Below are 12,974 nucleotides of genomic sequence, written 5' to 3' on the forward strand. Positions count from 1 at the left end.
CTGTGTTCTATTTTGGGTCATTTACACCGTACGCTTTTGGTACAGGGTGTCTTTCTGCTCTGAATCTATTAATCAAAATGAATTCTCCAATGGATGTTTGGGGAAATAATTTGCCCCCTAGCACTCTTCAATCTTCATCTCCGACATATTCAAGGATGCTTAACTCCCTCAAGAAAAAAAATGCACATAAATCTTCAATAATATGTCCTTACATGCCTTCTTAAAATGAAAATGGATATTCTTCTGTAAATTATTGGAGTTTTGCTGCAAACTCTAAGGAGCATGCCAGTTTTGGAAGCCAGCTTGAATCTTAAAAATACATAAATAAAATACGTGCTGATAGACTTGAGCCACAGTCATCCTGAAAGTTGCTAAACCATTCTTCTAAAGTCCCTCTCCAGAAAATGATGAGAGTTGAAAGTGCTCAGTGGGTCGCCAGATGAGCTTAATGCAAAATACACATTGTACTTTTTTCTGACAACTGAAAAACATCTTTTCCCATTTATTACTGTTGCATATGGAGGTGTACTATGGAAACAGGTCTACACCGAGACCTTCAGTCCAGATGCCCCTACTTTCCTGGGCTAGAACTCCCCTGAAGTTCATACATATTCACTGAGAAACAACATTAAACAAATTAACTAAGAGCACAATCCATTAGGCCTCTGTGAAGCAGCTAGTATTCGCTTTGGATTTGAATTCAGCCGATTTGGGGAACAGTGATTCGATTCAGTGATTTGAATCACTGTCCCAATTTGATTCCCACCAGGGTCCCCTCCCCCAGCCCCCTCTCCCCCCACCCAAGTACTTACCAGCGGGAAGATGGCTGCAGCTCCCTGCTGCAGCCACTGGGGACTTCCTGAATCAAAGCTCTCTGAATATTTTCTGAAGATTTGGAGAGCTTTGAATTGATTCAGACCTTTAAATTGGTCCCCTGAATTGATTCAGATTCGGGGATTTGGCCACCAAATCGGGCCGAATCTCTTCCGAATCGAATCACTACCCAAAGCTTTGCACAGCCCTACAATCCATCTCGTACTGAAGTCCAAGTAGAAAAGTCCAATCAGCTTTCAAGGGAATTAGGCCTGACCCTCAAACACTGACCAACAATACTGTTCGATACTATAATGATACCACTCCTGCACTGTGATGACTGAACATGAAATTACATACAGCCTAGAGCTCTGTAAAAAGAACATTAGTATAGGACACCTAAGCTCACAGCAGCATCAAACCTCTTACCTCCAGATACCAAAGGATAGGAGCATTGCAATTTCTGGACACTTGACAACAAAAGAGAGGTTGATTATTGTAACTGCACAAAATCTTCCTGTTAACTGATTCACGGAGTAGCTCTGGAATCACCTCCAGGCGAGAAGAATACTTCGCTTTCCTTTTGGCCTTCCCTCATTCACAATCCCAGTTAATGGAAAGTCTCAAAACTGCCTGATTTTTAATGACAGCTTTCTAAAAGTTTTAGAACATTACCTGAACTAGTCTGCATTTGGAGCAAAGCGTGCACGGACAAAAAAAAAAAATGCACCCTTTTCTGGGTTGAGCTGGTAGCCAATCAGAAATTTAAAAAAAAACAAAAACACCTAAGTGCCCCTTTTAAAACTTTCTTTTTATTTTTTGGAGTAATTACCAGCCAACAAGATTTATTAATATTTATCTCCTTGAAATGCATATTAACATAATGGTTTGCCCTTCCATTGTGAGCCGATCATTCACCCAGATATGTTTACTCAGCTATAAAGCTGAGCTCTCCACCCTGCTTGACTTTGTTTCATTTTAGGGTGAATACCTGGATCTTGAATCTCTGCCTAGGAACAAGAATTCCCAGTGCTGTCTCACAGCAGCTCCTCTTAAAATGTAGAAGCATGAAAAAATAATATGGGTTACTGCTTATGTTCAAAAGGGAAATCAAAAACTGCCAGATGCCTTGTACCTCTACATCTCCATATCCCCCCTTGGGCAATATCCTCAGCTTCCTGTTCTCTATGATACACAAACATGAAAGAAACTAAACTTAAAATAAAAAATTAGCAATTTACATTCTGTCAATTTAGCTTAAGTCAACTGGAAGGCTTCCCATAAGCATATACATCTAAGCAATGGCTAAAATTAATAAAAGAGCCGGAAAACATGGGGTAACTTTGATCAGCGCTTTAACACAGTTGCTTTAAAACAGTTTATATCAACTTCCAGAGAATGCATATTTGAATAATGAGAACTAGACTTTTTTTTTTTTGACTCCCGTCTCAGCCTTCTCATATTTTTACCTTAAATTCAACTACTGTTTCCCCAGTTGCTTTCCAGGACCAGCACGTTTTTCAACACACAAACACACACAAAGCAACTGAGAATATTCCCTATTGATTGGTAATTGTGCTTTGTGTTTCAGATGAGGAAATATGCAATTAAAAAAAAAAAGAAAAGAGAAAGATACATATCAACTCTCTGTTGGGCTTCTTGTAACTAAAGATTTGGCACAGCAGCTATATTGTGTTTTCAGGTTAGATTTCTAAGAAACAATTGGTTCCTTTGTGTTATTTCACAGTTCTCCTGAAATTTGGGGATTTTTCAACCTTGAGACATCACATACCAGTTTCAACAGGAAGCTGCCTTGCGGGGTTTCCACCTGCAAATTCTGAGTGCATCTCCAACTCTGAGCAACTCACCTGCAAACCCTATCCCTCAGCACCCATATTCTTTGGAGAGGGCAACTGACCCCCAAAATCATCATAGGGACTGCTTTGCAGCCATTGTGTTCCCTGTATGCAGGGAGCTCACTCATTGGCCACCTTCGAAACTTGGCTCAAAACATTTTTTTTGCCATTGTGCCCATAACAGTCTTAAAGGGAGTTGGGTTACCAGTGGGTTGAGACTTCTGACCATTCTGCTAACCCAAGACTGCCTTCTCCTCCCTGGCCATCAGCCTGTTTTTATCTCTTTGTTTTGTCCCTTGGAAACGGGCTATTTTTTTGTGCTCTGTTTGTAACATTGAGTTCAAAGGTGCCCTGATCTATAATAATGGCTCAGACAAAATACAGCAATGCAAGTAAGCAATACAAAAAGCACTGCAACTTAATTCAACAAGGGAGTGAAAAACAGGACCGACTCTTATCCACTACTTCACCAGCATCCTAGAAGGTTCTTCCTGGGAGAAAGTGGCATGGATATACCTTGGCATTAAGCAGGAAAGAGGATTTGGACTGAAAAAAACCAAGAGTGCCTCAGCTGTATTGCTCCAAAGGGACAGAAATTCCTTTTACTGTGAGTTAGCTTTGTAAGCAGGAAAAATATATGGGCATAGCCCTGGCTCATTCAAAATTATTCATATAATGGTAACTGTCAGAGACCACCGACCTTCAGGAAAGAAGGCTACAGAAGATTGATCAGCCTATGTCCTGAATATTCAATGTTATGTCGAAACCTAAATGCAGATAACTGTTAACTTTGTGTTGAAGTTAATATGTGCTATTCAAGTTTGAATAATGAAACGCAGATAACACTGTTACAGCATAGAAGTTTTGTATCGGTCCCACTTGCTTATTAAAACAGTCACTATATACAGCAACGACAACAATCTCCACTGCGATTGAATTATGATACCTTCCAGACAAAGATATCGAATCAAATATCATTAGGAGATCACAGGGAGTTCAAATCCTGCTACTGGATATGCTGAGAAGCAGAAATCTCATTTGATCTTGAACAGATTCCTTGTATGTAAATAGCATTATTATTTCACGTATCACGAGTGACCTTAGGAACATACCAGGAAAGGAAGGATTGTTCATTTCTTCCATCGATTTTCCAATTTCCAGTAAATTGTTTTTATCTTGGGGTTGTTTACCCATTAGGAATAAAAATGCCTAAATGGACTTCAGAAAATGGTGGAAAGGTTGGGAACCTGAGGTCCTCTGCTTATGGAGGGAAGCTGATACTTATCTACAATTATTGCAGATATTAGCTTTTGCTTCTGTTAATAATGGACCACAGCGGTAAAAATGGATTGAGTAGAACTACTCTGAATGTCACTTGATATAGTTGTTGGAGGAATTTGAGCTTTCAGAATGTTAAAGGACAGCAACAAAAGTCCAAAAATAATGTATCCTAATTGCTCACCTTAAAAAACAAAACCAAACAGCCCATCTGGCCCTTTCAAATTACTTTTCTATGGCAGGAAGAGGTGGCACTTGGTTTTTGATGATAGGAATTAAGTATTCCTTCATGAAATTCATCCAGCAAGACAGGACGGCTTTTAAAAAGGCCATCCCACCTCTCCCCACCCCATAATTTCATAAAAGACCGGATAAGAAAAAATAACCAATGGATGACTAGAGCTTTAAATTCTAAATGCTGGTGTATTTTTGTGAATTGTTTTGTCCTTTATTATGCAAGAGGAAATTCTACCACATCCAAAAGCATCACCTACAATTGCTGGACTGCCTGATGCACACATGATGAGAATGGTATCTAAACCCTAATGCATAAGTCAGAAAAGTGATATGTAATATCAAACTTCATCGAGCAAATTTCCACATCAGTAAATTTTTCGATAATGTCAACTTCCATTAGAAAGTATGCAACAGAAAAGTATCATAAAAATGGATGCTCATGTGCTTCGTTGATGATGGAAGAATGGATGGACAAGGCATACGCTTTGAAATGATGAAACGTTCACTTACCTCACGGTCCAACAACGTAGGTGAAACCACTGTCACAATGTCTCCTTTCTCTGGATCAATGTAGAACATGTTTGGAGAAGGCTTGTCAGGGGTCTGTTTAAGGATATTATACCTCAACAGAGCATTATCTGTGGAAGGGTCATCAGCATCGAAGGCTGTCATGCGCATCACGATAGTTCCTAAAAAAGGAGGGGGACAAACATAATATAATATGGTTATTCACATCAATGATGTGACACCTCTATTTCCATATGTGAGAACTGCTGGCTGTAAGCCAGCATCAGCTCAGGGAAGCCAACAAGATTTTCATCTGGTATTTAGCATGTCCATTTTTCTTCCTGTTACCGCTTGTGTTGCAAGAGTGGCAACAAAAGTTGTGCATCTCTACCCTACAAAAGGCAAATGTATCTAGCCCAAAACTGTGATTTACTGCTAGTCACATCAATGCTACTTATGCAATGAGTCCAGTAAAATAATGTGTATAGTTATGGTTTATTTGAGTGTAAATTTAGAGGATACCATAAGCAGACAAGGTTCTTTGGGTAGATGTGATATGTTTTATTAGACCAACTAAATAGTTGGAAAAATTGTTCTTTGCAAGCTTTCAAGCACACACGCCTTTCTTCAAGCATAGGGAAAGTTTCTTGGTGCTTCCTATGCCAAAAAGAAAGGTGTTTGTGCCTGTAAGCTTGCAACGAACAATTTTTCCAACTATTTAGTTAGTCGTTAGTCTAACAAAAGATATTACATCTACCCAAAGGACCTTGTCTGCCCATGTCCTCAGATCAAGGCAGCTACAACCAACAACCCAGGATACTATACCAAACATAGATGATATTGGCATATGGGTACACCCTTATTTTTGTCTTAAAGAGTCATACATTTGAGGGGTTGGTTGGATGTCAGGCACCTTCTAATCAAAGACTCTACTACAGTGGTAATCCTTTTTAGACTCGAAGACACCCCTTGGTAGACCCATGTACCCTTCAGAAAATGCCAGCTCTTAGTTGTCACTTGTTTTTAGATGACAGAAGAATGATAGAGCAATCCCCCTATTGCAAAGAACTTAGAAAGACCACAACAAATCAGAATGTGTTTAAAGCTAAGGATTCCTGTTTGAAATCTCCAGTTTTATCTTGAGACTCATGTTTGCACTCCTAAAAGTGCTAACATTGCTTGGCACCCTGAGGCACCCCTGAAAGGCTCTCAGGGCACCCTAGGGTGACTAACTGCTCTGCTATATAGGATTCATGTACTTTTCTAATCTCAATTTCAACATCCTAAATTTACCATATCAGCCTCATGATTAAAATACTTCTACTCCCAAATTGTCCTTGGCATGAGGAACTTATTCTCAGTACCTGTCTACCTAGAATATACTGTTATATCTTAGCTATGGTTCTCTAGCCTTTCTTGTGAATGCTGATAATTGCTAAGTATTATCATAAAAGCCTTCCACAGAAATAATATGCTGTGCAGTCCTTTCCCCTATGTGAAATCAGTGTAAAGTTCTACTCATTGCTACCAAATTGCACATTTACTTCACACCAAGCATTGTGGGAAACACAGGGGAAAGTAGTCAAGCACTTAAGCTGTCCAGTTATTCAACCCAGTCTTCAAAGTTTCTGGACCCATGTTACTTAGTAAATCAATTCAATTTGGTTTCAATTTTATTTTTCCATGTTATTAAAACTTTCCAACTGAAATTAAATGAAGAAAGCTTATTACTTATAACTTAGCTTTTGTGAGGATTCTGAACTAAGCGGAGAATAAAATACTACCCAATCAGAATCAAATCAACGCATCAAACAAATTATCTCAGGATTGGAAGGAAGTGAAATCATCAAATTAATTTAAAAAATATTATCAATCCTTACATAAGCTCCAAGAGGCGAGTCGGAAAGGGTGGCTGTCCTTTGGCTTATAAATCCCAACTAAAACAATCTACCGAAGTCAATCAACTCTGTAATTTAAGTTTAAATTGCTTAAAACGGAAAACCAAATCATCTAATGTCTGAACCGCAACCTCAAAGCCAATTATAAACCTTCCTTCTCAGATTTCAGTTCTTATGTAATAGCTAACCCTTTCTTCTGCCATTCTGGTCTAAGCTTAGATGGGGGGAGCTACTTTTAAGCTCATTAAGATGAAACTTGCTTGAAATATAACACTTTACATTATATAAAAGGTTTGTATGCCCGAAGGAGCTATCCTTATCATGATGTCCACAGAGCCTTTTGCACTGATGTAACTAAATGAGTTTAAAAACAGACTTTCAGTGACACCGGGGAAGCGCTGTCATGCAAACAAGCCCTGCACCAATGGAGTTTAACTACATGTGTGTAACAAGATAGGACTGAAGCTGATGGATACATGTAATGCATGTCATTTCTGCCCCACGAATTTCCCCATGTCTTAGCAATGGAAAAAAAAAAACCCAAATGTTCTTCAAGGATAGCTGAAGTCACAATGAACACTTAACAAACAAATAGCAATGGGGTATTGTCTAAAAGTTTTGAGGCAGCTTCATTTGTCAGAGGATATAACAATAGCTTAGAATTCTGTTCAACAAGCAACTACCGACTGGGTCAGAAATGCCTTTTTCCCCTTCCCTTTTGTTGTTGTTTTTTTTTTCTCAGAGCTCAAAGTGATGCCTCTTGCTGTAGTGACCTTGAATATAAGCTCTCAAAGGTTTTGCTTCATTGCTACTTCAGGCAGAGTTATCCCCTTGAGAAATATAACAGAGATCTGACAGCATGTTGGTTTTATTCACCAGTGATTAAAGGTCAGACAGCTCAAAAAGAAGCTTACCACTGGATGCCTTGCCATGTTTTCCAATATTACAAAATGATCCTAGCCTTGATATTTCACCCACTTCGTTCACAACTTCTTCAGCAAAAAAAGGAAAATATTGTCACTTTCTGCTCAGAAGAAAGAAAAGGCATTCTCATTTCCTAAGCAGAGAGACCTTAAAATAGATTGTGCAGGTTTTTAGGTTTTATACTCCAAAATGGGTGGCTTATTATTCCTCTTAGAGAGAATGTGCCATAAAGACTGCCCAAGCAACAAAAATTCAAGAGAAATAAATAGCAATTAAGGAGGAGTGCTTCAAAGGAACCCAAAGGAATTAGGAGCCCACTGAGATTCATTGGCATCTGGGTTCATACTTCACAAAGGCTCTTCTGAAACTCCCAGCCTGCAGAATTGTCAAAGCTCTATCACACCAGTTCAGCACTAGTACAGCTCCCCAGATTTCCAATTACACTGGCATAAAATTGATGTGATGCAGTGATGAAGCAGGTCCTAGTAGCTATGGTTCTCTTAAGATTTCTTGTGAATACTGCTGATTCCTATGCCTCATCTTAACAAGCATGCAGGGAAACAATACATCACGCAGTCACTTCCACCACAGAAAGTGAGCGTAATATTCTACCAAATCTTGACGCCAGCATTTTACATTTTTTTTGCACCGATATGGATGGTAAAAAGCTGCAGAGACCCAAGATGTTTTGTTTCTACCTTAGTTATTTCTAAGGAACCCGAGACGTTCATATTCCATTGCCATCACTGTGCTATTTAAGCATCAGTTACTGCTTCTAAGTGTCGGCATAAAAAAATTGAAAATTAGCCAAATACATGGGGTTTTCTAAAGTTCAGTGATAACTGATACAACTTCAAGATCACTATCTGTAAAATGTTGCTATATTTATCGCTTCTTCATACCCACACACTGCCTTCTTTACTATTCATTCCATCCAGGAAGAGCACATACCAACTGTAGAGGCTTCCTCAGCCTGACAAAGGGTTTTTAAACTCAAAAGCTTGTTAAAAATGTTTCCCCCCAACCATTGAAGTTGGTCTGATAAAAGATATCAGATTCACCCAAAGAACTTTGTCTGCCTATGTCCTTAGACCAACACGGCTACAACCTATACCCCTACACACATACGGGGCCCTTACACGCATACACACCCCTACACGCATACACATGCAATTTAATGTGGTTGAATAAACTCCAGCGCAGTTCACACTGGAGTTTATTGTTCCCAGGTGCCACTTTTGCAGCTGCGCCCAGGACTGCAGCATATTGAAGTAGGAAAGAACAGCCCTGGCTGGCAGGGGGCCCCAGGGGTCAGCCTGCCACTCCAGGGTGGCTCCGACCTGGCTCAACATGCTGGGAGGGGCTATCTGGGGCACGAAGGTGTTTCAGTGTGGGGCTAGCTGGCAAGCAGCCCCCGCACTGAAGCACCCTTGTGCCCCAGCCAGCCCAGTCAGCATCTACACGTGCCGTGGAGCAGAGTAAATTGTAAAACTTGTGTCTGGCAGTACTATCCTATAGTGTAGTTAATTAGTTTACTCCAGCCAAATCATACTGCACATGTAGACGCTGATGTTTTACTGCAGAGCTAATTAGGCAAATACCACAGTAAATGGCTCATGTTGATGTGTCCCCAGAGCCTGAATTTGCCTGGCAGAGCTGTGCTTCAGAGCACTTGTGGAATCCTACTGCACAAGGATATAGAATAGCTCTATCAATAGGCCCAAACAAGCTGTTAGAAAGACTTGTGTAGCCAAACCAGGAAGGAACCCTGTTCACATATATTAGGGAAGATAGTTTGGGAATATACATACAAGCTAACCTGGGAGTTCATTGTTGAGGACTTCACTTTAAAAATTTCAACTTAACAGTGATGCCAAACCCATTAACTCTGACCACCTCCTTGAATGTCTCTACTGCTTTCAGAGAATGCATAGTCTCCACATTCCCTGTTGAAAGTTGGTAACTTTATGTGCTGTATTGAACAAAGGAGCTGTCTGGAATGATCACAGTGCTTGTATGCATATATGTTAAACTACACTAGAGATGAAACCCAACATCAAATGATCACATTTTGAACTATACTGCCCAAAAAACGCAGGCAAGTAAAGACTGATGGCTTGGGTTTGGACACATGTACTTTTCTCGTATTGCAAACAGATCTATAATGTAGACTGCAGTCCAAATGAATTTAATTTAAGATGCATACATCCCTGGTATTACTCCTTCATCATAAAGTTTTATTCTTCATAAAAGATTCATTTCCCCAGACTCATAAACTGACTACTTCTAATTCAGTGTCATTTTATAAATACTTCCAGCCCTAGCATCAATCAAATACAGCTGGCTTTCAAGCCACAAAACAACAGCTTGCTACATTATCATGTTAAACAATATATATTCACTTACCAAGCTGAGGAACAAATGTCTGAAAAATCAGCAACTTTATAGTTCTGTCAATGATTTGCAGATATCCACTTTAGGCTCTGTTTCTCGGGAAAGGTGTAGTTATTGCGATGCTGTATTTTAATATTCTTGCTTTATTTGTTGTACCTTCTGGGCAGTTTTGTTACTACCATAATCATTTGCACCATCTATTTGCACCTCTCAGGGTTAGTCATTGATTAGATGGATATTTCACCAGCCAATTCATTGCTCCAAAGGCTGTAACTATCAATCTGCTGATTGCTTATTTGGCCTATAAGTTGGCTTAGAAATATTAGGGAATAACTTCCCGTAGGCACCAGAAAGCAAAACACAATGCCTGCACAATCTTGTAGCAATTGGAGCAGATGGTTTCTTGGGAAAAAGCTCCTTGGCATTTTGTTATTTACCATTTAATAACCTTTCCTTTCTTTCTTTCTTTTTTTGTCAGATGCCAGGAGAGGAACCTGGAACATTTGAGCTGACAGATAAAATTACTATTAACATAGATTTTTTTTTTAGGTTCAACTACCAGATGATCTGAGGACCTTTTGCTTCATTACCTGTCATTTCCATTTGCAGTTCCCAGGGGGATCCTTACTGTAACTCCTGCCCCCATCTAGTTGTACAGTTACTGTATTTTATCATGTATAAGTGAAGGTTAAGTACTGTACTTAAGAGCGTGCCTTACATAATGTAATAGATGCAGCTCTCTGAATTATGTAGGCACATTGCTTTTGACTTTCTAAACATGTTTTTGTCATGAGTTACCGAGATACTTTTTAGAAGCTCTCATCCTGCAAATGGTATCGGGATATTTAGCCTATTTTCAAAGAATCAAGTTGCTGCTGTGTTTGTTGGGTTGAATTTGGACTAGATGACCTGCTGAGGTCTCTTCCAACCCTAACTTTCAATGAATGTCAAGGTATTGTGGTGATGACAAACCTACATGACTGGCTAGATGAGGTCTATTCCTAGCCCCATCCCAGATTTCTCATTGGCCAAGTTTCATAGATTAAGGGTCGGAAGGGACCTAGTAGATCTTCTAGCCCGACCCCCTGCCAGGGCGGGAGAACAACAAAAAACCCCAAAAAGTTGCTCAGGATCACATGTTTAAAAGTGGCCTTTAGACTGGAGGCTAAAATTTAGGGGCCTTGTTTTGATCAGGTCAAGTCAACTGGAGTTGTAGCACTACAGATTCTGGTCTAAGATGTCTCAGGCTTAGGCACCTACATTTCAGGACATCCCAAATTAGACTCTGTAAATCGGATCCTTTGGCCCTTGTTCCTGTGATTCACATCTATTAAAGGGAAATTATATAATTAGGCTCAGGAGTATCATTAGGAAGAATTCTTCCTTTTTTATTATTATTATCAATGCATCGCCTTTGAGAAATGCTCTACTTTATGGAAACATTTCTGTGCAAATGTTATTATTTTGGCAGCCCCCCCCCCCAACACACTTTATAATGGCTAGGAACACTGCACATGGGAACACAGAGCTAAACTGTGCCTTTAAATCATGACAGAAGTACAAAGCCTAGGGGAAGGCTCCCAGAGATGTGAACCAGGCTGGAAAAATACCTCCTAGATCCTTTTTGGGGGGGTCTCTGACTTTACCACTGTGTTCTGAGGTAAGCGAGGCTATAGCTGGACTTACATTTCTACATCAATACATCAGAAAAGATTCTCTTACATAAGGTCCACTGCACTGACAGTGCACAAAGACTTCAAAGTGAATTTAAATTACAGGCATTACCACTTGAAGGCAACTTTATGTTGCCAAAGTGCTATAAAGAGGACTCAGCATGAAGGAGAGTGGTTCACAGTCCTTTGCTGATTGTAAGCCCAGGCTGTGTGACTAGTCCCATGGTAGCTAATAGGATAACTTATGCAAGTAAGTTTGTACATGCTCCTTACTCTATATAGGATCTTTATTTGGCACTACTTAAAAGACTGTAGACTATTCCTGCTCTTTCAGGTACATTTTCCTCAGTGGCTCTCATGTATTTGTAGGGATGGGGTGGCCAGTTTTGAATGGGCATTGAACTGTGGAAAAGGCTTCTCTTTGCACTCTCTAGTCATCCACCGAGCTAAGAATCTCGATATACCTATGTATGTTGAAAAGCCCACCAGCAAAACCAAGCACTGCTAAGAGCGATGGCTACTTTAGTGCAATACTAAACCAAAAAAAAGGAAGAGACAAGAAGATAAAAGAGAAAATCCAGCAAATGTCTACTGTCTCTGCACTGCTACCGCAGAAAAGCAACTTTTGGAAAACGGTGCAGAGAAATGTATTGTGCTGGTACTAAACTCATCATATCTAATTACATGTTTGACTGTTGATTTGTACTTTAAAGAAAACAAGCCCCAGGGAAGCAAAACAAATTGTAAGAAGAAAGGTCTGTTATGTTTCCAATCAACTACAGTTGAATTGTAATGGCAAATATTAACATGGCTGTTATTAAAAAAATGGAAGGCCTTCCTCGATAGATGGGATGTTTAGGTAGAGTTAATGATTGCGGTCTTTATGTATTTTTTTAATTTGCGGATGGCAATAATTTCTTATCCTACAGAATCTGCTTTTGATTGCCCACTTGTATGTCTCACTCATGCAGGGCATTTTCAAATGTCAGAAGTCAGAGTGTTACCTACCTTACCTTGTGGATCATTACACTGGATATGCCAGCAAAACATAACCATGTGGGCTGGAGATATGTACTGGAGAGGTCCCATTCATGAGAGGAATCCTACAGAATAATGGCTGCAGGTCTATGATGGATCAGTGATAAAAGGAGAAAATGTGTGACGTGGAGCAATAGGGTGGATTTCCGGTTCCATCAGTCAGATGGGGTTTTGCCTTTGCCAGGGAAGATAAACAGGGATGGATACATCTGCATTGCACCCTAAGCATTGCAACAGAGTCCCATTTTACTTTTGTTCACTGAAATAAATGACTGAACGTTTATCGAGTCGTAGATTGTCAAGGGCTGGAAGAGACCTTGTAGATCATCGGGTCCAGGTCCCCCCCCCCCCCGGGC

General features: G+C 39.9%; 1 protein-coding gene across 1 annotated transcript in view; it reads right to left on the reverse strand.

Moving 5' to 3' along the window:
- CDH13 (cadherin 13) overlaps positions 1–12,974 on the reverse strand; it is a 948,741-nt gene that overhangs the window by 284,039 nt on the left and 651,728 nt on the right. The window contains exon 7 of the mRNA XM_019505469.1: positions 4,695–4,873. Coding sequence (XP_019361014.1) covers positions 4,695–4,873 — 179 coding nt within the window. The remainder of the gene's footprint in view (positions 1–4,694; positions 4,874–12,974) is intronic.

This window comes from Gavialis gangeticus, unplaced genomic scaffold, assembly GCF_001723915.1.
Source record: "Gavialis gangeticus isolate Ggan-Ray unplaced genomic scaffold, GavGan_comp1, whole genome shotgun sequence".
NCBI lineage: Eukaryota > Metazoa > Chordata > Crocodylia > Gavialidae > Gavialis > Gavialis gangeticus.